Source organism: Lagenorhynchus albirostris, chromosome 7 (assembly GCF_949774975.1).
Source record: "Lagenorhynchus albirostris chromosome 7, mLagAlb1.1, whole genome shotgun sequence".
Lineage (NCBI taxonomy): Eukaryota > Metazoa > Chordata > Mammalia > Artiodactyla > Delphinidae > Lagenorhynchus > Lagenorhynchus albirostris.
In genome coordinates, this window is record NC_083101.1 from 11,893,120 (window position 1) to 11,916,407 (window position 23,288).

Consider the following 23,288-nt stretch of genomic DNA (forward strand, 5'->3'; position numbering starts at 1 on the left):
GGCATTGCACGATAAAAGCTGAACAATAAAAGCTATGCTAATAATTTAAATTCTTATTTTTTCTTTACATGGAATGACATTAAATAGCAAACTTAAAAAACACCATAAAGGGTCTAGAAAGAGACCATGAAAAAAGAAGAAAGCTTCGTGTTTTAGTGCTCAGCAGCGCTTTTTCCTGCACATTCATTCTGCACTGGGTCCCCTAAATTATGTTACCAGCCTCAGTAAAACTCAGTCTCTGCCCTCAAGAAATGGTTATTTGTGCAAAATTTATTTGCTGTCATCTGTCTTAATCTTCTAAGCAACCCTAAGAGGTGGGCCAGCCTTGAGTAATTGTTGCAGATGAGGGAAGACAAGTCACTTGAGACCACGTGGCCAGTATCATCAGAGTCCAGGTTCAAGTCCAGGTCTTTCTCACCCCAAGACATGTTCTCTCCCCACCATGTTGTGTCACCTCAAATGGATCAGAGTTCTTTTTTAATTTTTTTAAAGATGGCTTTACCCCAAAAAGCCAAAACCAGCCCTCTGGTGCGCCAGTTGTCACGCTGTCCTGTACTTACTTGTTCCCTGAATTAGGCAAGATTCCTTGGTAACAGGAGCTTTTCTTTTTTATTTTTGTTACGGAAAATTCAAATATATACAAAATAAATAAACTATGTATCCACTGCCCAGCTTCTACAACCATAAACATTCTATCATTTAAAAATTTTTTAATTATGGTAAAATATACGTAACATACATTTTACCACTTCAGCCATTTTTAGGTGGACAGCTCAGTGGCATGAAGTACATTCGCGCTGTTGTGCAGCCATCACCACCATGCATCTCTAGAACTTCTTTCATCTTGCAAAACTGGAAGTGTGTACCCTTTAAGCAACAGCTCCCTGTCTCTCCCGCCAGCCCCTGGCAACCACCATTCTTCTTTCGGTCCCTATGAAGTTGACAACTCTAGAGATAAGTGGAATCAGACAGTATTTGCCCTTTTGTTGCTGGCTTATTTCACTTAGCGTAATGCCTTCAAGTTTCATTCATATTGTGGCATGTGCCATAAATGCCTTCCTTTTGAAGGCTGAGTAATATTTCATTTTATGTATATTTTGTTTATCCATTCATCTGTAGACATTCGGATTGCATCCATCATTTGGCTTTTGTGAATAATGCTGCTATAAACATAACATTCTGCCATTCTCGTATCATCTCTACATACCTTCATCTACTCCCCACCCGTCATTTGATTATTGGTATTACTTGTAGGAACTGTATTTTATTCATCTTTGTATTCCCCTAACTCAGAGCCTGGCACACAATAGGTGTTTTTAAAATGTTTGGATGTATGTGAATCTTCCAAAATTATCATTTTTTTAAAATTTAAGCAAGGTCCATAAAGAGTGGACACCTCCTTTTTTCCTTAGAATTTCCGGGTAAATGTGCACATAAAATTTTGATAAAAATTAAATTTGTGAAGGAAAATAAGAATTTGATACTTTGAGTATGGATCCACAGAACAGGAAAGATGCCAAGGAATCTGATGGGAGATTTTATTTTTATGCCAGTACCCACAATGCTGTGGGTAAAAGCCGTTTATTTCTGGAAGTATCAAAAACCTTTGGAATCACCAGCTTCACCTGTTAACATAGATGGACTCATTAATAATGGAATTTCCAATTGATTCCATGTGTCAAGAGGATAAACCAAGAGTAAAACTTGTCTTTCCATAACAAAGTCCTTGATAGGGTTAAGCAGCTGTGTTTAACTGTCCTTCGGGTCATAGATGGAAAACTCTACTAATGCGATCTGAGCTTGAATGCTCACGGCCTGACTTGCCTGAATTAACGTCACTATCAGTCAGTAACCCCAGCGCCTAGAGTGTCGCCCAAGAAGACAAAAGGTTTAATCCTAACAGGAGCCTAACAGGAGAACTAAATCGGCACTTCTTGTAAAGGAGGGAATTAACGAGACACCTTGCCTTCTCCCCTCCGCTGCAGAGAGCAGAGTGGGGGCAGCCATTTCAACCGCAGGAGGAGGTGGACAAGTGGGCGCAAATGGTTAGGTGTCCAGTTGGTTCCATGACAGAAGGAGCACCTCCTTCACGACGCCTCGCCTACTCCCTCCCGGGAGTTGTTTGTCTCTGAGGGGCTGGTACTCTGAGTGTCCACTAGGAGAACATGAGGGGCTCCCACTTTAAAGAGAACGCTTGTGCTCCCCAGCAGGTGTCCAAGCACAAGCAAAGCTGAGGCCCCAGAAAAAACCCAAGTCTATGGCAGACCGTGCATGAGATGGCTGAGCTCTGGAGGCCACCTCGTATTAAACCCCGACTCTGCCATGTGCGGGTCATGTGACCTCAGGCAAGGTACCCTACCTGCTGTTCTGTAAGGATCAGGTGAACCATGATCATTGTCATTTCCTTAGAAGGCGCGTAGTGCAGGGGAATGCGCCCTCTGTGCCTGCTGCCGGTCAGGCCTTTATACATGACTCTGAGTGGCAGTGCAGGGTTAGGGTAGAGCAGTTGCCCTGAATGGGTGGGAACGGCTCACCTAACTGACTCACCCTTCCAGACTCCACTGAACGTGCCGACTTCTCCTCATATGTCCGCACCTGCTGCCCTGCAAGGACCAGCCTTTTCCTCTCTGACTCCAGTGCGTATTTTGCCACCCAGCCCGGCAGCACGACACTGTAGCCAGTACTTGTTTCCATGTCCAACTGACACTGCTGATGTTGTTCTTTAAGCTCTCTGTGGAAAGAGCCCCGCTTGTCGACGTTTCCCCTGAGTCTTTCCCATCCGTGCCCATGTCCTTCTGTTCGTTTTTATGGCGCAGACATCTGACCAGGGGATGTCATCTCCATTAAGTAGACAACAGGCCCCAAAATGTTCTTGTCTCCCCAAAGATGAGATTCTTTCTGCTCTCCTACAGCTAAAGCCTGCCTCAGGCTACTCTTCCATGCAAATTCGGTTGCAAACTCTCTTGAATTCATTGGTCCCTCGGCAGATTTCTCCTTCCTGGCAACACTGGGCCAAAGCTCCAGGAGTGAATGCTAACAGCTCCAATGAGCATTTCCTCTGAGCAGCTCTAAACTCCCTGGACATAAGCGTCACTCAGCCTGGCCTCGTACTCTGAGACCTCTCCACCATCAGACTAAGCGGTGTCTCAGCCACACAGAGATCGCAGGGCTCATGTGACAGGAGCCAGGCCAAGCACATTCTGCAGCTCTTTAACCAACATCCTCAAGCTTCTACCTGGGGGCTGGCTGCTGCACTGTCCCCAGGGAGTATAGTGATGCATCCAGCAGGGCCTCTGCCCTCTCGAGCTTCTGGTCACAGGGACACCAGTGAAGATTACCCAGCACCCAGGGTGCACAAGGCACTGTGGGAGCACTGAGCAGGGGTGAGTGACTGCCGCACACAGGCCTGTGTTTAAAGCATGACAGTCCAGGTGGAAGGAGTAGAACTGGCAAAAGCACGGAAGAAAGTGGGAAAGGACATGGCCTGTGATTAGGAGACACCTCTGAAGCATAAGGTGTACAGGGGAGCATAGGAAAGTGACACAAAAGGACTCTGGAAAAGCGAGGACTCTCTCAGCTTAGGAAAGGTTTGTTTGCCTGACTAAGGAGCAAGGACTTGTTCTTTCCTCCCCCGCACAGGAGCTCGCGTGTGTGACACTTGCTGTTAGACAAACAGGGACTGTCCCTGCCCCCGTGAAGCTTATAGTCTAGTGCAAGAATTAAATAATCACACAAATGTAACATCTCCACCATCAAAGTTCTTGAGTAGGATAGTGACATGATCCAATATGCATTTTAGAAATCACTCTGGCCAGAAGGATTGAAGTGGACGGGGAGGAACGAAACAAGAGAGGGACATGAAGCTGAACGTCCACCATGGCAGTCAGGCCCGTGCCAAGGGATAGAGAGCAGGGGACAGACAGATGAGACGTTGCAGTGGGAAAATGGGAAAGACTAGGGAATTGATAGGTCTGCTGTGAGTAGCTATGGATAATGATAACTTCAGAAAGAAAAAAAGATTTAGAGTGCAGTCCAGATGGGATAGTAATTGGGAGTTTTGGCCATTCTGAGTTTGAGGTTCTGGTGGGCCATTCAGGTGGGGATTGAGACATATGGGTTTGGAACAAGAGACGTCTGAGCTGACAGTGTTTATCAGGAGTGATCAGTGTACGGGTGACACTGTGCTCGTGGATGAGGCCTCCTGGAGAGAGAATTAATTGCCCTGCTGTGGTTCCAAGGGTGAGGAGCGACACTTCTAGGCCACAGGAATGGAATTCCAGGTGGGCTTCTGTTGGTTCTCACTAGCTGATCTTTCCACTGTTCAGCAAGGAAGGTATAAATCCATGCCAAAGTAATAAATGTCATGAAAACCCTTTTTCCTGAGGAACTGGTGTGTGTTTTTTCCTCACAGACAATATAACATTTGCATTGTTCCCTTCTTCGGTGGCAGCCAGGAAGCTCAGAGCTAATTTTGTAACTGAATTTTAGAAACCATATAGGATCTGCATATCCAGATACTATTTTCCCAAATAAATACGTTTTACATATTTATGTATTCTCCAGCGCTGATTTTTTTTCTTTGTTTTAGGTGCTCATGTAAGCTGCCTCAGATTCTTTGTAAAATTAGGTGAGGTGTAACTGTATAAAAATAAACATTCCCCTCACCCTAGTATTTTAGGGTCATCCTTATCACCCTTGAGCAGTAGGTCTGCCCAGTTGCTGAGCTAATATTGGCTGGATTTAAGCAGGAGGGACTCTTGGAATTTACAGCCGCTACACAGTAACTTTAACACTCACCTAACTCATTAAAGCAGGATAAAAGTAGAGCTTCAAACATCTGTGTTTGCCACCAAGTCTGTGAAGGGAGAGGTACCTTTAATTTAGTTCAACATGTAAAAGTCTGATCTTTCAGAATTGAGAATACACTGTTGAAATTAAAGACTTAGGTCTGTGTAGATGAGCACTCCACATACCTTCAAAGGAGTGAGGTGCTGACTACAAAGATGGGTGGTTTTTTAAGCTCAGGGTGTCTCTTCTTGACTCATAAAATGTAGTCCTCATCAAGCAGCATAAGCACAAAGTTGACTGGATGATAAATCTTATTTTTGATCATCCCTGGTTTTTAATATAATTAATTATTTTAAAATTATAACTCGCTACTGGTTAAGCTCACTCTGTAAATAGTTTCCACACTGCGTTCCACGGCTGGTGCCTTAGGGACTGCAAAGGGGCAAGTGGGGGGCGGGGTACCACCCAGCAAGGAGAGCCCAGCCTCCATTCCTGCCCCCAGCCCTCCCAGAGCAGCTGGGCTGTTGAATGCGGCAGGTCTCCTTCTGCCTAAGGTGCTGTCCAGAGAAAGAGTTCCTCTCCTGAAACTGAAAAGAAGAGTTTGGAAATCATCCCCCGCGAAGGGCACATCCCACTAACTTGCTGTTGGGGTGTGCCTGTGGCTGATATGGAAGGGGCGGGGTGGGGTTTGGAATACTGCCTTTGGTTCCCACCCTGCCTCTTACCCTACGACCTTGGGAGATGTCTTTTCCTCTCTGAAATAACCTCCTCATCCAGAGTAGAATGCCATCGAGCGTAACAGCCACTTCACAGGTAAGTGAGGATTAGATAAATCAGCAGATGTAGGAGTGCCACCTAACAGAGTTCAAGCACTGATCTCTCTCACTCCATCCCTCTAACCCTCCTCTCCCCGTCTCATCTCTGTCTCCCAGGAGGAGCCAATCACCTTTTGCGAGGAAGCCTTCGTGTCCCACTATCGCTCCGGAGCCATGAGGCAGTTCCTGCAGAACGCCACACAGCTGCAGCTCTTCAAACAGGTGCCCGGCACCCTCGCCTGTTCTGCACCTGGGTCCCTGGTGGGGTTTCTGCAGCTGCCTCCACTCTAAGCACTGAGGCTGCAGGCATGGGGGGAACGCAGGCCTCAGCCCAGAGAGGCCCAGAGTCTGGGGAGGGAGATTGGGTGAGATTGGCTCAGCCACCAGACGGAGCCTTTGCAAATATGCCGTGCAGGTTTATAAGTTATCATAAACACGCAGCGAGTTTTTCAGAAACTTGCCTTTTTAAGCTCACAATTCCAAAGACCCTTTCCTGTCTTGGTTCTTTGGTCATCTACTAAGGAGCCCAGCTGAACGTCCTTTCCCTGTTCCTTTGCACTAGCTGTTACGCTTTTGTTCTTTCTTTGTATAGTTTATCGATGGTAGATTAGACCTTCTCAATTCCGGTGAGGGCTTCAGTGATGTTTTTGAAGAGGAGATCAACATGGGCGAGTATGCTGGTGAGGGCATTTCGTTTTTCTTTCTGAGCTGTGGGCTGTCTGTGGGATTGGGGTGTGTTCGCTAGGAGTGGCAATGACTTCTTTTTTCCTTCACTGGGGATTAGAGAGACTGATTGCAACCTTGGCCTTGAAGTGTTGGAATTCCTCTTCATGTTCTGATGAGAGGCACATTGGCCCATCTGAAGTCCTCTGTGCTGGGGTCACTTGCTTCTCCTGGGTGGGCGAAGTCTAGGTAACGTAGTGGCCTGCACGATGCAGTGGAAAGCACATGAGGAATCGAATTAGGAGACCAGGATTCACTGCCCAGCAGTGAGAACTTGGTCGAGTCACTTCACCTCGTTCAGCTGAAGTGTTCTTATCTGTGCGCGGAGTGTAACAGTGCCTACCTCACAGGAGTCCTGTTGAGATTAAATCAGAGACCCCAAGGAAAGGTTTGTGCAGTCGCCCAGGACAGACCCAGGCAGAGGATCGCGGCTTAGTAGATGTTTCTTTAAAATGTGAAGATCATTGCGGGTGCCCTGTCTCTGCAGGCCTTTAGAACCAGAGGAATCATCCTCTCATTTTTCAAAGGAGGCATCTGAGGCCCAGAGAAATGTTAGTGGCTGACCCTGCCTCCTGAATCCCAATCTGGCTGCCTTTCCAAGACCCAAAGCCTCAGTCTCTGTCAGCAAAGTAAAACTAAATGCAAAACAATAATAATCACACTGCTAGCCCCCTCTTATTGCTGGGCGTGTGTCTGGTCTCGACTGTGCTGATAATCCAACTGGCAGTCCATAAACTCATAGAGCCAGGTGTGATCTCACCTACAGACCCCTTTGTCAGGCCCTACCAGCCTGTGCTGCATGGAGAGCACAGTAATCAATAAAACTGGTGTGTGAGTCGTTGATGAGCATTTCCTGGACATCTACTGTGTCCACAGCCCTGTACAGTAAGAATGGGGGGCCCAGTTCTGCCCTCAGGGAACTTTTAGACTGATGGGAGAAAGCTCATAACTAAAGACAAATACACACTAAGCCACTGCAGGAAGAGGAGCAGACGCGGGGTTTTGTGTGGGTAGAGCAGGGCTCTATTAATGCTCGCTCTGTAACATGAGGGCTTCACAAAGGAGGCGGGTTTTGAGTAGCGTTCTAACAGTTGAATGTGGGTTCTGGGGAGAAGACAGGCTTTATGTGTTGCTAAACTAAGTCTAGTCATTCGGACTCCTAGAAAAGCTGTCTGCCGATAAGACCTACTTATCCCACCAGATAAAATGAATCAGTTCCTCACAGCACCTCCTTTTTCTTTCCCTGTCACTGCTTAAGCATGAGAAGGGCCGAGTGTATGTCCAGCAGTGTGCTTACACTGGACACACTGCCCTGTGGTTCCTGCCGTGGTGTGGCTCACAGAACTTTAGAGAACGTGGACCTCTGAATGGGTGTTACCTATTCTAGAGGGCTGTTGAGAGGAAGGAGTAAGAGAAACAGAGGAAATGACTGAGCTGGTCCCTGCAGCAGAGAGAGCAGGGAACGGTGGCCAGGCAAGGGGAACAGCATTTGCGAGGGCATGGACGGCTTGGAGGAGGTGTGGCCAGGGAGCCTGAGGTTGTGCAGGATGGAAACACAGGATGGAGAGGCAGAGGGTGGGTAGTGCCGAGACAGGACAGGGGAAGAGAGCAGGGTTGCTAAGAGGCCCGACCTCTATCCAGTAGGCAAGGAGGAGGATTTGGGTTTGTACTCGGGGCGCTGATAGGATCAGATCTCACTTTGAGAAAGGAAACCTGTGGCAGCAACTCCTTCAGGGAGTGGTGCATGGGAGCCTCCGCGTGATTCTCCAGATTTTGAACTTTCCAAGTCCTGCATGCTGAAAGCAACTGAGGAACTCCTGAGGGCATACACATGACTTCTTTAAATACCAGCTTCTCTGCTTCTTCCTTCCCCAGGGAGCGATAAACTGTACCACCAGTGGCTCTCCACAGTCCGGGTAAGTGTCACCCCCGCAGAGCCACCTGGGCCCCTCCTTAGCCTCCTGGCAGCCCTCCTCTTCCCCTGCCACCCACCAGGCCGTCATTCGGCCCAGGGCGCTCTGTTCTCCCAGCTGAAGATGCTTTTGTTTGTAAAGCCAGGCCGTTCTCGGGCCAAGGATGAGACTGTCCAAAGCCATCCCTCGGTGAGGATGATGAGAGCCAGGGGAAGCGTCCGTGTCTCAGGAAGCAGGCCAAGGCGTGTTGAAAGGATGTTGCCATCTTAGAGTATTTTGCGGGGTCTCCTTCTACGGCCAGACCAATTGGGAACTCTTCATGGGAAAACCAAAACTTCGTGCCTCTTGCTGCTCTGAATATGTTTCACCGCAAAGGCTCCTGAGAGGATGGAAAACGCATCCCTGAGAGTTTTCTTCCCCTCGCTGTTGTTGTGAACAGTTTTTTATTGTGTTGGAAGCCAGGTGCTTAGGGCTTCAGAAGCCACTAAAGAATTCAGATGCTTGCCTTTCCTTTACGTGGGTTCATGAGTGAGTGTGTACCAAAGGGCTTCTGTGTGCTGGGCGCCACGCTGGGTGCTGGGGAGACAGTGGAGAGCAGGACGCAGGCCCTGCCCTGGGGGAGCTCCCGGCCTTACTGGGGAGGCAGGCACATAGACGGGCAGCTCCGACATAGTGTGACAAGTGTTCTCTCCTGCTTGTGGGCCAAGTGCGCTACTGCCAAGGCAGGTTCCTTGGAAGTGGCTGCAGTGGGCCGAGAGTAAGCAATTCCTCAATGAAAGGCTTCTTTTGTTCCTCTCATATGGCCAAACACGGCACTTGGCAAATCACAGACAAGCAATAAGGACTTGTTGATTGATTGATAAAGGGAGTTTTAATACTCTAAAGAACCATTGAAATAGGATACTGAGTAATTTTGGAAAGCAGTGTGGAATATGTGAGTGGGTGAAAATTTCCTATTATCCTACAACAGAGAATGCTTTCTAGGTCAAATTTTGAAGCTCTTAATTAAAGCTCAAATTTTCTAATGCAGGCAGTTACCAAAAATTGTGCTAAAAGTTAATCCTAATAATTACATAGCGTATCTTACTCTGTTGTATACGCACTGGATCAGGTCTCTCTCTCCATTCAAATCAGCTGGAATTACCACAGATCTGATTATGTGATGCATTTGGTTAAAAATCTTCTGGAGTGTGGACTCCTTGTGCTGGCCCTCTGTGGGCTGACCCTGTCTGGCTCTCAGCCCCACTTGCCAGTCCTCCCGTGATGCACGGCCCTTGTTACTCACAGAACACACCATGGCTTTGCAGCTTCTGCACTTATTTATGTGCTGTGTCCTGTCCCTAGAATGTTCTTATCCTTCCTCTCCCCACCATGAGCTCCTACTCATCCTTCATGGACCAAATATTTCATCCTCGAAAGCCTTCTCCGCCTTTCCACACAGTGAGCTGCCACCACCCTCCTTGTGCACACGGCCAGTGCGGCTCTCACCATCTTGGGTTGCACTTGTTTACCCCCCAGACTGGAGGTCTTTGAAGGCAGAGACGGGTCCTCCGGTGGCTCGGTACCCTCAGAGCCTAAGCCAGGACGTCTCCACAGTGAGCCCTCACAAAACGCTTCATCCACATGTGTTGCCTCCTCTGTGTACTGGGAAAGCCTTCCCTCCTCCTTTTGCTCCCCTGCTGTCCTGAAAAAACAGAGCCAAAGAATCGGTGTGTCGGATTTATACTAAAGTATAAACGACGAACGTCTGTGGCTATTCATTCTTTCCCTTTGTCAAGATGTATGTGTTAGGGAGGCAGCCTACCACCGTGATTTTTAAAAAACAACACAGAAAACCAGGGTGAGGAAAGAAGGGTTCATGGCTTAAGGTAGCCACAGTAGCCGGATAATCTTGCCTAAGTGGGCCCCCAGTTTCCTGCCCTGGCTCGGTGTTAGTTAGAGTCCATTGTTATTAAACTTCCCTTAATGTTGTCCGTGGTAACTGGAACTTCTTGAGAAGCTGTAGATCACTCTGAGGAAACCCTTGCCTCAGAGAGCCTGTGACGAGCTTTCCTCCCAGCCAGCAGACAGGCGCCAAGCAAACTACTGAGCCTGGGGTCTCCCGCTCAGCTAGTTCATCTCCATCCTCATTTGCCACCCGCTCCCATACACCCCCAGAGGGATTCCGCCGTGGCGGTAACTTAATTGCCCGGGACCAGTCACCATCTAGGGCTGTTTCTCTAATTAAGTTACACACTTATGAAATGTGGCTTAACTTGATTAAAGAGAAGAGGTCTTTGTTGGTGTTGGCCTACTATATCTTCAGTCCAAATTGCTAACTGGCGTTTTTATTATAGAAAGGAAGTGGAGCAATTCTGAATACTGTAAAAACGAAAGCAAACCCAGCCATGAAGACTGTCTATAAGTTCGTAAGTACTGGTCTTGGTCTCAGGATCCCAACAATTCTGTTCCTTAGCATGACGAGACTCTTAAATAGTCCTGATCCTATGTTGCAGAGATGGTTCGGGGGCTGCTGTGCAATTTCCTAAAGCTCTCAATGCTCTTAGAATTATTTGGCATTGATGTTTTATGACCAGGTCAGTGACGTTTTTAATTTAAAATGTTTCTACACACAGTTGCTGCAATAGAGAAAAGGGAGGCTACTGGTTTTAGCTTTTAAAATGTAGACAGGGTGGCTAAAATTCAGGCTGCTCCACGCCTACATCCCTGAGAACCAGAGGTGTGGTCTGTCAGGTGTTCTGGCAGACCTTTCCTACACGTATCCTTGTTAGAATGTTAGAATAAAGCAGCTCCTTTACAGGTTACTGAAGAGTGCTCCTGGTGGGACACCCCCCCGAATTTTTGTCCCAAATTCTTCATCATCTCTCTCATCACTGCCCTATATAGGAAATGCATTGTTTGTGAAACTCGTGCCCACAGCAGAGTGAAAATAAGAGAACACACCAGTTCCCGATGCTCCATCTTTTACGGGCCTCAAGTATTTTTTCTCATGATTTCTCTTGCTTGCTAATTTGACTCTGAGCCACTTAACTGGGGTGGTTTTGTTTTATTTCCATTTTTAATTTTGTTAGTCCTTTCTGTGCTTAAATTGTAGCTATTTTAATGGGGCGGGTGGCTGCCAAGAGAACCACACAGGTCTTAGAATGACAGAAAATAAAAGCCAGGGTGTCTGCCGAAATGAGATTTAAGAAATGGCACCAGAGGAACCCAGCGATGTGTCTGTTCAGCCTGGGCAGAAAATTGGTCCTGAGGCCCTGCCCTGGTGAAGTGTAATAGATATTCTGAATCTTGCAGCTGAAGAAGCTTCTGCTCTCCTCTTACTGGTAGCTGTCACCAGGCTGCGGAGATAAATAATTACAGAGAGCAGAAGAAGGGCTTCGGAGGGGGAAAAAAAATCAGTCCCATCAAAATGCAGAAAATAAAATCTCTGTAGCCTCTTTAAGGGATTTTTTTTTTTAACCTTTCAACATTGTATTTGTTTTCATAGCCATTATGTTTTCAACTTGATGATCCCATTTTTCCTTCCTTTTTCTAGTAATCAGAGAAGGTGATTCACGATGGACTGAAATCAAGCATAGTCCCTGCTGGAAACAGAGAGGGAATCTTAACTTAAATTAATTTTTCATGCAGGCAAAAGATCATGCAAAAATGGGAATAAAAGAGGTGAAAAACCGCTTGAAGCAAAAGGTACTTGAAGTTCTTATTCAAAATGTATAAGCACCATGTATGAAATGCGTGGCCACAAAAAAGTACGATGTGATCAATAGAGGCTGTTTGATACAGTGTTGTTAGCACACTTCAAAATGCATTACCAGCTGTCCGGGAGTTTTCACACTGTTATAAATATTCACAGACAAAAAACTGTCTTCAAATAACATTAAGACTGGCTTAAACCCACAAAGGCAAGCAAGTTCAGAGTTACCACTGTCAGTCTGTCCCCTGCCCGCTCCACCGGGCCTGAGCTTCACCAGGGTCCATACAAATTGGCTCGGCCTCCCCATCCCGGCACCACCACCGCCTACAGCTGACCTCTGCTCTGGGGCTGACTGTAACCAAAACCAAGAAGCATCTCCAGGAAATGACTGCCATGGTTCTGGCATGCACGCGGCCGCCACACAGAACAGGGCACAGAGGGTGGGTTTGAGGAGGACACTTCGGGCTCTACTCACAGTTCATGTGTGAGACTCAGAGGGGCAGGGAGAGGCTCTGATTGTCTTCTCGGACCATCAGTAAAATCGTATAAAATCATACAAACTACATCCTGACTAAGAGTCCCCCTACCTGATTATCTGGACTTGTACAGAGAGGTTCATACAACAGAGAGGGCATCTTTATATTGTTATGAATATCATCGTCATTAATAGCATTGCCACCCTTCGTTAAGCACTTTCTAAGGGTGGTCCAGGCCAGGAGCTTTCACATTTAATCCATAGAACAACACTGAGGGGTCTTATTCTCATTTCATGTGTAAGGGGACCACGGTTCAAAGGTGGCGTAATTTGCCCAAGGTCATGCTGTTCGAGCCTGGCAGAGCCGGAATTCGATTCCAGATCCATCTACCTTAGTGTTTGCTCTTACCACTCTAGTATTTCATACTGCCTTCCTGAAACAAGTGTTTTGTTTTCCAAAAGGTGTTTGAGATCACTTATTTCATTATTCCCATACCCCCGAAATTTACCAGGCTAATCAGGGCCTTCGTCTGTCTCGGCAGTTTTTTAAAAATTGAAAGCAGTTTTAATTTTAGGGAGTCAGAAAGGACCTCTCATTAACTTGAAATGGTCAAAGGAATTGATTCCTTAACTTTAATTGCAAAATAATTTGTTCTGACTAAGATTCAAATGCTTAGTTTCAGCTGAGAATGAATTTTTAGCAGCTGAGATTCGAGTCCTGAAATTAAAATCTTGCTAATGTAAATTCACATAGACCTTAACTGTGGTCTGTTGCACCCTGCCAGAGACTGGCAGGTGGAATTCTTTACTTGGATGTTATTTAAGTCCCTAAATATACCTTTTTATCTCCTGTCCCAGTCACATGTGACTGAAGTGGACTGCTGATATAAAATGGAGGGGCAGGGAGGGCGGAGCTCTCACCAGGTTTTCCCTCCTTGATAACTGCATCGGGCTAGTATTAGAATATTACCTAAAGTAAGCAAAGAAAGGGTCCCTCCTCAAGCAGAGGACACGTGTGCCTCCTTGGTCAGATCCACTCTCTGCAGGCCATTGCCTCCCTCCTCCTATGAGTAAGCATCGGGCCTTAAGAAAATCCCCTTTTTATGATGTGTAACATTTCTGCAGATAACCAGTTAAGCTCAGGTTTTTGATGTTGTTCAAAGGTTCACTTAAACAATCTAGATCACTCTCCTTCACGCCATCTCCCTTTCCTTTCCTTGATGGTATCTGAGGCAGAGCCTTTTCTCCCCTTCTCCTCTTCCCCCGCCAGTCTTTTCAAGAATAGCTTCAGGAGATAATGTTCTGTAGAGAGTGTCAGTACATTTCAGGTGACACAAATGGTGAAGGCATTTCATAGAAATGCGGCTTGTCACCATCGGACTGTTGACAGATCTATTAGTGCACCCTTTTCAATTTTCACTTTTCCCCCCCTTCGGTTTTACAGATTTCTTCAGACTTGATATTTTGCAGTTGTTCTTGGAAGAGCTATTTTGTAATTGAAACTCTAGCATTGTTTGGGACAGATGGGACCAGGTCTTCCACAGTGCTGCAGCTCCCCTTCCTGAGCTAATTTAGGATTTGGCTTTGTCTGACCTCTCTCAGTGCGGTAGAAAATATTTCCTTGGCTTTTTTGTTCCTCTCCTCTGCCCCTTCCCCTTTACGTGGCAACATATCTGTGTGGCTCCCTAGATGCGTCCAATACAGACATCTCAAGTTTGGTTTCTGCTATGAAATTGAGGCAATTCCCAACAAAGACCCAATTTTCAAATGTACTGGGTTGCCACCTGGCCTCCTCTAACTCTGCATAGCAATGGTGACCCCTCAGGTATAATCAAGAACCCAACCTTGCCCTCTTCACTCTCGCCTTGGGTTTGAATTGCAAATAGAAAATGTGGGGCTGACCTGTGGAGAGGTCACCATGGTGTGTGGAGGGTCCATCTCTAATACGACTGAGCAGGGCCCCTTCTCCATCCCTCGTTCATTTGTGCTGCAGACTTTCAAAGCATCTGAAAGAGGCGCTTTCAGGGTATCCGTGTGACCATTGGCAAATAATTGTTAATAGAGACTGTAGTGTGGCTTTATTCCATACCTGCTCTGCTTCGGCCCAACAACAAAAAAAGAAGGAGGGATAACACATTTCTCTGGATAAATGGAACAAGGTGGTCAAGTTCTTCTATAGCTTGGCCTTCTTTGAAGTTTAACTTGCTCAAAATTAGGAAGAAGAAGAAATGGCAAAGAATGCTACCCAGCCGTCGCTTTCTAAAGGGAGAATGCGGTGCTTTTGTCCAGAGCACCTCCCTGCCAGAGCTGGCCTGCAGGAGGATGCTGTGTGGCCGGGCTTGCGGCTCTCAACAAATCGCGTTCTACTGCAGCGCCGTACGCAGCTGGCACCAGAATGCCCTGTTTTAAAAGCAGTGGCCGCACACACGTTCTTTCTCACCTACAGGAAACATTCAGATATTTACATGAGGATGTCATTCTTTTGCCTGTCGGGGAACCCCTAAAAAATTATCTTTTTTCTTCAGTATCAAAATCAAAATGACTGAATCAACTGTGTCCATTTCACAGCCCCCTTTTTTTTTTTTGGCCGCACCACACAGCTTGCAGTATCTCAGTTGCCGGACCAGGGATTGAACCCGGGCCACAGCAGTGAAAGGGCCGACCAAGTCTTAACCATTGGACCACCAGGCAATTCCCTCACCGCCCTTTTTAAATCTTTGATCTTTTAAAGATAAATTGAGCTTGTTGATTTAGAGTCTGTGTGATTGAAGGGAGCAAACTCACAGTTGGGTTAGTGAAGGCTTGAGTTTCTGGCTAAACATTTCCTGGTGTATTGAAGAGAGTGAGGAAGCACGTGTAGGGCAGGGAGATCCCGGTAGACTCTTGTAGAACAGACGTTTTCACACCGTATCACACAACTGTCAGCTCCCTGTCTCCGCTGCAACCTCAATCACAGACATTCCAACTCTGGATACTATTTCGATATCAATATTCATATTGTAATTTGCATTTGCTGTAGTGTGAAGTAGACTGGAAAAGAAGGGCACTGCACAAATCCGAACATGGAGACCAGCAAGCTGAGTCAGAGATGGGAGGCCTCGGCCTCCCAGGAGGCTTTAAAGCTCCCCCCTGCAATGTGGAGTGGTGTTTAGGCTTCTGAGGCAGGTGGATGAACCAAGTTCAGTGCTGGTTGTGTAGGATATTAACTGTGTGACATTGAGTAAGTTACTAGACCTCTCTGAACTTAGCTTTTCTCATTTGTAAAGTAGGGGAAATACAGATTTTTACTGGATTGTTGTAAGGATTAGAAGAGGTAGTGGATTTAAACAGCAACACGTAGTAGCCACTCGGCAAGTGGGAGTTACCATCCCATCTGTCCTCTCACATCCCACACCTGGAGCAACCAATCCGTCCACACACCTGTGGGCACAAACCCTGAGAACATGGCTGGCGTGGGACCCTCTCCCTTTTGGTCCTCCACACACAGAGTAGTCTTCCAGGCACCCTGCTCCCTACCTCCCCTGGGCCAGGAATGTTCTCCTGGAACCTCTGCCTCATGAAGTCACATCCTCAGCTCCTTCACCCCAGCTCCCACCCAAGGCCACACAGAGCCCCCTTCCTTCTCTGGGTTCCTGCCTCCAGGCTTCTGCTGGGGACTCTGGCCCTGCCTTCTCCGCAGACAGGTGGAAATTAGATCCCAGTCATGATTTTTTATTCCAGCTTGGGGAAGGTGATACGAATCGGATTATTTTCTGACTCCTTTGCTTTACCGAGGGATGGGAACTAATAGTGTCCCAGCTCTGAGCCGAGCTGTGGAGGCTCCTGGGAAGAAATCGGCCGCCCTGCAGTGGCCTCTGATCTGCAGCTCTGTCTAGTGTCTTCCTCCTGTGTGACTCTTCAGGAAGGAACAGATTTACACTTCCCACCAGATTCATGATTTTGTTTTGTTTTTTGTTTTAATTTTAATTTAATTTAATTAAGTTATTTATTTTTGGCTGTGTTGGGTCTTTGTTTCTGTGCGAGGGCTTTCTCTCTACTTGCGGCGAGCGGGGGCCACTCTTCATCGCGGTGTGCGGGCCTCTCACTGTTGCGGCCTCTCTTGTTGCAGAGCACAAGCTCCAGACGCACAGGCTCAGTAGTTGTGGCTCACGGGTCTAGTTGCTCCGTGGCATGTGGGATCTTCCCAGACCCGGGCTTGAACCCGTGTCCCCTGCATTGGCAGGCAGATTCTCAACCACTGCGCCACCAGGGAAGCCCTTGGTTTTTTTTTTTAATGGCACTTTGAACATTTACAAATGAAAAACATGTTTGTTGGAGAAAATTCAACAAATCCGGCAAGCAAAAATAAAATAACCTCATTTTATAACCTGCATTTTCACTAACTGTATCCTGACCATTTCTCAGACCACTAAATGTTTCCTGCACATGTTGTTGTTTTAAATGGCTACATATAATTTTATCTGATGGACATACATACATTCATTAATCCCATTATTGGACACTTTAGTTCCCATTTTTTCTAGGCAAACGTCCTCATAGGTAAATCCATGCGGGAATTCTTAATTATTTCATCCAGATAAATTTCTGGAAGTGGAATTAGTGGGCCAAAGGCCCTTTACCTCTTGTAGGGTTTTGATAGGAATTGCAGTTTGTGTTCCTACCAGAAGGGTATGAGAGTGCCCGTTCTCCCATACTCTTTGCTGGTGGCATCTTAGTTAATTCTTGGAACACAATTTCTTTAATCGTGAGCACCAGGAGTTGTGGTTTTGGATCCCTACAGTGTGTAAGGTCTCTACTGGTACCTACAGTAGAGGACGTAAACGGGCCCTATTTCTTTCCTGACTAGGGCTCCTCCCGCCCTGCTCTCTAGGACCCTGGGAAGAAGCAGCCATCCTTCCCCAGGTGGAGGAAATAGTGAAGAAGTTAACAGACTGGTGGGGCGAGCTACAGGACTTTGTAAGAAGCCTTGGGCACCTTTGGCTCGTGTAACTAAAGAAAATTAGCGTGCAGCGCTGCTTACTGATGCACAAGCACGTGTGTATATTGGACACATTTGCCTTCCAAATGTTCAATTCAACAAAGATTCGTCAGAAAGCATGTACTATATTCCAGGCTCTGGGGCAGAGAACCCAAACCCCAAGGCATTCAGACTATAGGGATAAGATAAGTGTGCAGATAGCACACAGCACGGCAGCTTAGGATCAGTGTGACAAAGGGGTTTCTGAGGACGAGGTCACACCTGATGATTTGTTGAGCACCTTCTCAACTCAGAATACCTTCTCTTGTGCTATTGTCATGGGTCGATATGGTATAAATGCCAGAAATCACATTGCTCTGGGCTCCTCCACTTTCTAGCCGTGTAGCCTTGGGTAACTTGCCCTCTCTGAGCCCTGTTTCTTCACCTATAAAAGAGCGATAATCCTATTTACCTTGTGGCTCTTCTGGAAACTAAGTGTGATAGTGAAGGTCAAGGGTCTGGAGAAGTGACTTCAAGTAGTAGACACTCAGCACAGGGAAGCTCTTCCTTTTAGATGGTGCTTTTTCCATTTTGCAGGGAATAAGTCTCTAACGTTCAATTTGTGCAGGACTTTGACATTTTTCAACGCTTCCTCACATCTCATCTCATTTAACCCATTCTCTTAGTAGCTTTGAAGTTCGCCAAGCAGATGGTGTCCGTTGCAAAAATAAAGAAATAGGTGCAGAGAGGTTGAGTGAATTGGAAAGATCAGACAGGTAGTTAAATGGTAAAAACAAAACCTAAGAAATTTTTACTTAAAATTTTAACTTAAAAACGTAAACTAAGACATTTTTCCCAAAATGACCACAGACATTTTTAAAAATAGTTATCGTCTTATAGTTTTCATTACTATCAATATTTTCTTTCTAGATTACCCTACTGCTTCATGTCTTTATTTTTTTCCCCAACCAATCATACACACATGCAATATTTTTCCTGAACTAAAAGTGAATTTTTTTTTTTTTTTTTTTTTTTCTGTTTGGCTTTACTCAACCTCTTATGTCTGTCCTCTCAGTAACCCCACTGGATCCAAAATGCCTCTTTTGCCCTTTGTTACTTTCTGACACAGAAGGAGCCCCTCCCCGTCTTTGTTCCACTTGACCTGAGCACCTTAGGGCAGCCCCTTTCCAAGAAAGCTTTTTCTAATTGGCTGGCGGCAACTTCTCTCATCACTGAGCCTCAGCCAGGCTAAGACTCGGGGGCCACTTGATGCAAGCCCTCCCCGCACAACCAAAAGGTCACCATTTCCCTGTGTTGTTACCAAGCAGTGCAGAGACTCAGCTGGGTGTGTGGAGTTGAACATACAGAGAAGAGGGGTGGGGGAGGGATCCCTATTGTTTATTTATTTTTATTATTAAAGTGTAGTTGATTTACTCCCTATAGTTTATTGAATACCTTATTAGTAGGTACTCAGTTATTATTACTGAGTCCTGTATATAGGACACTACTGAGTAAAAATGTTCAAGACACGTATGTTGTTTAATCTCCTTTACTCCTCATAGCTGCCATAGCTCCATTTTACAGATGAGGAGACTGAGGCTCAAAGATGTTACATGTGTTTCTTCCTTAATGCATTATTATTTAGTAAGGGATCACTTTCATCCATGCGTCACCGTTCTCTCTATTTGACTAAGTAAGAACAGCCAGTTGTCTTTTATGTGCAGAATTTAATGAGTACTAAGGGTGTGTGTTTTGTTGACCAAAGTGTGTATTTGTTTTTGCAATGAAAATCATTGGAAACTGTATTTATTATTTTATTCTAGCTGTTATTTTTACTTAGAAAAAAACAATGATTTAAGTGTTTTTTACGTGTACATTTAATCTCTGCCTTGCTTCAGTGAAGATTTAAGCAAGTTTCATGACTTGAATAAAGCCATATGATCCACATTGCACAACCCGGCACCATCCATGTCCCAAAGAACCCATGGGTACAGTCAGCTGCCAGCGTTAGGCAGAGGAGCCATTACCTGCCTTCGGCACATTGGGATTTTTCTTTACCTTAAAATTTGACTTCATTCATCACAAGCACAGATTAAATGTAAATTTCTGATTTAAAAAAAATGACATTGGCTCCCTAAATACTCTCCAGGTCATAGAATCCTAACTTAGACTTCGGTCTCTTTCTTCATTCTCTGCCAGAAAGACTAGGGCTAAGAAAGAGGGAGCAGAAACACATCGTTTTCACAAACAGTAACATCATCAGTAAACAAATGTGGATAAAATGTCCACACTCACAAATAATCAAAGTAATGCAAATTAAAACAACAATGAGGTCTAATTTTTCACCTCTTAAATTAGCAATACATTTTTAAAACGATGAGGCTAACACGCACGGTGAAACGGATAACACATCCATGGCTGGTGGTTGGTGTAAATTGGAAAGCAGTTTGGTAGAATGAATAAAAAGCCTTAAAAATGTTTATGTCTTTTGATCAAGCAGTTTCATTCCTAGGGATTTCTGTAAAAGAAATAATACAAAAGGAAGAAAAACTGCAGTGTTTATCACTGTGATGTTTAGATGTTTAGAAAGTTAAAAAAAAATTAGGAACAATCTAAATGCCCAATAGTAGTAAGAATGGTTTATTAAATTATTGAGTATCTGCTCAGTGAAATATTATGCATCCATTAATTATCATTCTAATGACTATGGAGCACCGTGGAGATGCTTATAGTAGAAAAAAACAGAATGTAAAACCATGCACGAGCTATGATTGCAAGTAATTTTTAAATGTCTGCATGTGGACAGAGTGAATATTTGAAAATTAAAATAACCATGTAAGGTAGTAGGATGAAACATTCCCCCCACACACACACATTATTGTGAATTATGATGTTATCTTTGTAATTTAATATGCATGATTTTGGTTTCTCTACTCCTTAAAAGTCAAAGGGCCAAGTTAGCCTTCCGTTTCCTTCATCTTTAGCAGGGGGATAGGCTCAGAATGTCCCAGAGGGAATTCCCTGGCAGGCCTCTTAGCGATGGGGTTGGATGGAGCCCCTGTGCTCATGGCAGGGGTCATGACCCTGACACCAACCCCCTGACCGGGCTTCTCCCTGCAGGACATCACCGAGAATGGCTGTGTCCCCACCACAGAAGAGCAGCTGCCGAAGACGGCGCCGTCCCCACTGGTGGAGGCCAAGGACCCCAAGTTCCGAGAAGACCGGAGGCCAATCACAGTCCACTTTGGACAGGTAGGTACCCTGGCCCTTCCATCTGGGCTTTTTGTTATGTTTCAGCAGACGATATAGCACATGTAACAGTTTTTCATTTCGGCTCTCTCTGGCAAAACAAAACAACCCCATGGAGTTTTGCACGTCTCAAAGGTTCGCTTGGTGCAAACATGTTTCAAAAAGGTGAATTTTCAGAAATTTTGAGGAGACAGCATGGCTCTGGTCGTAAGCCAGCTGAACTGTTGAATGAAGTCATTAAATGCAGCTGCTGCCTCCCCACTCCAAGGTACTCCGTTTAAGGTGCCTCTGTTAGCTAAGCATCTCATTAGAACACTTTAGCATCCCAGGCCCTTCTTTGCACCTTCAAATAAAAGGTAACAAGCAAAGTCTTAAAAAAAATCAATTAGGAGTTCTTTATTAATGTACTTCCTGAAAATCAATTCTGGGTGTCGTGCTTCTCAGAGTAAACACTCACGCTACGATTCTCATGATCCGATTCTGTAACCAACTGTTTTCGACCTGAGCGTTTAAAAATTGTCCAGTTGTTTGATTTTTTGCTCTTAAGTAAAACATATAGAAACTGAAAATTTTCGTATCCATTTCCTATCAGTGGTTATATTTTTGGTTGAAAAAGGTTGTATACCCTCCTCTACTCTTGAATTAACTCTCTTGATTAGCAAAAGTCATAATTTTTTTATTTGTGAGAAATGGCTCTGTTAGCAAGCTATGACTGTAACAAGAATTTGCAAGGTTATTCATTCTTAAATCACCTGATTCTTTAACCATTTATTAGATGATGAATTCCATCCCCGTGATTTAAATAATCTTCATGGTTTTATCTTAAATATGATGCTATTTTATCACCTAAATGATCTAGAAGCATGCATTTAAAACGTTCCTGCTTCTAGCAGACATTTATCAAGTGCCTGCTATGTACCAGGCTTTAAGCTATTTAGAAATGAAGGGAACTAATGAAATTGTTGCTGTGGGTTATTATTGTGAGGGATGAGTTTGTTGAAACATTAGAATCTTCCTCTGTAATCGATATTTTTAGATAATACATTCATACGTCTTAAACTTGGGGACATCCATCCCCCTTTTCTGATTTTACACTTAAAAGGGATGTTATAAAAATTGAAATGTAGCCCAAGAAAGAAATGTCCACAGGGCAGTGCTCATCTGATTAATGATTATCTTCAAATTGCATCAGTGTTTGCACCCCTGAGGAGCTGCCTCCTCCTGGGGCTCAGGCCCGGCTGGAGAAATCTGCGCCCCAGTTCCCTGGCTGTGTTTGCTGAAAGCACAGCCTCGGTCGTCGCCAGCATGGCATTCCAGAGCCAGCTTCCTGCTTTCCTTTGTCCTCATTCCTGCACACACTAACCTTCCCATGAAAAGAGCCCCTCTCTGGAGTTTGGAGCCCATTACAGAGAAAGAGGGGGCAGTGGGGGGGGAGGGATTTCATGGTGTTAAACATTCCGTTTTCGAAACACAAAAAAGGAGGCCCTATTTGAAATGGAGAAAGACCTTCTTTCCATTTCAGCGAGAAGTAGAGATGCTTTAATGTCATTCCCAGCTAAATGCAGAATAAGAGCGTGTGTGCGCACGGGTGGGGGATAAACAATTAAAAAAGCCACCCCAAACTCTGTTGAAATAAGAGCTGTCTGTGCCTTCACAGGTCTGTAAACTGGAGAGGATGAAAGTGGCTTTTTTTCCCCAGTTTGTCACTTCCCTCACGTGGCTGCCAGCATTATGCAAGTGTACAGGAAGGCAGGGTTTTTTTTAATGCATGCATGTGGATTAAGGTCAAGCCCCAAGTATCAGCCATGCAGCGGGCTCTCCCTTACAGCTGCAGCCGCAGAGCCTACCCACAGCCGCGAGATGCCTTAATTGAGACGTGCTGTCAAAGTGACAAACACATTTGCATACAGTCTACACTCTATTTATTTTCTCTGGAAAGGTCTACAGTCTGCTGTTGGTTGAACATTCTTAATCAGTTTGCTGTAAGTGAACTGCCAGCCAGCTCACTTGTGCCGGCCGCTTCTTCATTAGGTGACAGATTAGCTGCAGGGGGGATGGGCCACAGAAACCGCAGACCTCTTTCTTTTAACTCTTTCCAGCTTTGCCCTGGTACTAGCTTGTCCTTCAGTCCTTCCCTGGGCGCCTGCTTTGATGGGCCATTGACCGGAACACGCCGCGTTTCTAGAGCACCTACTACCGGCAGACATGAGTTTTAGGGGCTAGGTATTCTCAAAGAAGTCCGTCGAGTTCCATTTCAGAATTTTTTGCCACTCTCTCCTCTGTACTCCATCTGTACCATTTTTTTTACTTGATACTTTTCTTTAAACAGACTCCAACCTGACATTTATACCAACTTTACCCTCATCTTATGCAATGATTGTTGGTAAAACCATAGTTCGATGTACTGGTCCAGTTTTTTTCAAAGGTGTATCCAAAACAACTTTTTTAAGTGTCCATCCATGTATCACCTAAACTACTCATGTAGCCCCAGCAGTACATATTCTCCTCTTGGAAAGCATGTGTCATCTCTGTCATAGTCCTTTGAGGAAGGGATCATTAGCTGTATTTTGTGGACCCAGAGCCCGAGCTCAGGGACCTTCCCAGGGCCACACTGCCAGCACAGAAACCCAGGACAGTTCAACTTCAGAACCCATTTCAGGTCCGTCACCAAGCA

The 23,288-nt window shown here is 45.4% G+C and overlaps 1 protein-coding gene across 4 annotated transcripts in view; it reads left to right on the top strand.

Moving 5' to 3' along the window:
* DENND1A (DENN domain containing 1A) overlaps window positions 1-23,288 on the top strand; it is a 541,897-nt gene that overhangs the window by 467,569 nt on the left and 51,040 nt on the right. For all 4 annotated transcript variants that reach the window (XM_060154381.1, XM_060154382.1, XM_060154383.1 and 1 more), the window contains 6 exons: window positions 5,721-5,825; window positions 6,196-6,283; window positions 8,202-8,242; window positions 10,576-10,647; window positions 11,870-11,926; window positions 20,486-20,617. In XM_060154381.1, the coding sequence (XP_060010364.1) occupies window positions 5,721-5,825; window positions 6,196-6,283; window positions 8,202-8,242; window positions 10,576-10,647; window positions 11,870-11,926; window positions 20,486-20,617 (495 nt within the window). The remainder of the gene's footprint in view (window positions 1-5,720; window positions 5,826-6,195; window positions 6,284-8,201; window positions 8,243-10,575; window positions 10,648-11,869; window positions 11,927-20,485; window positions 20,618-23,288) is intronic.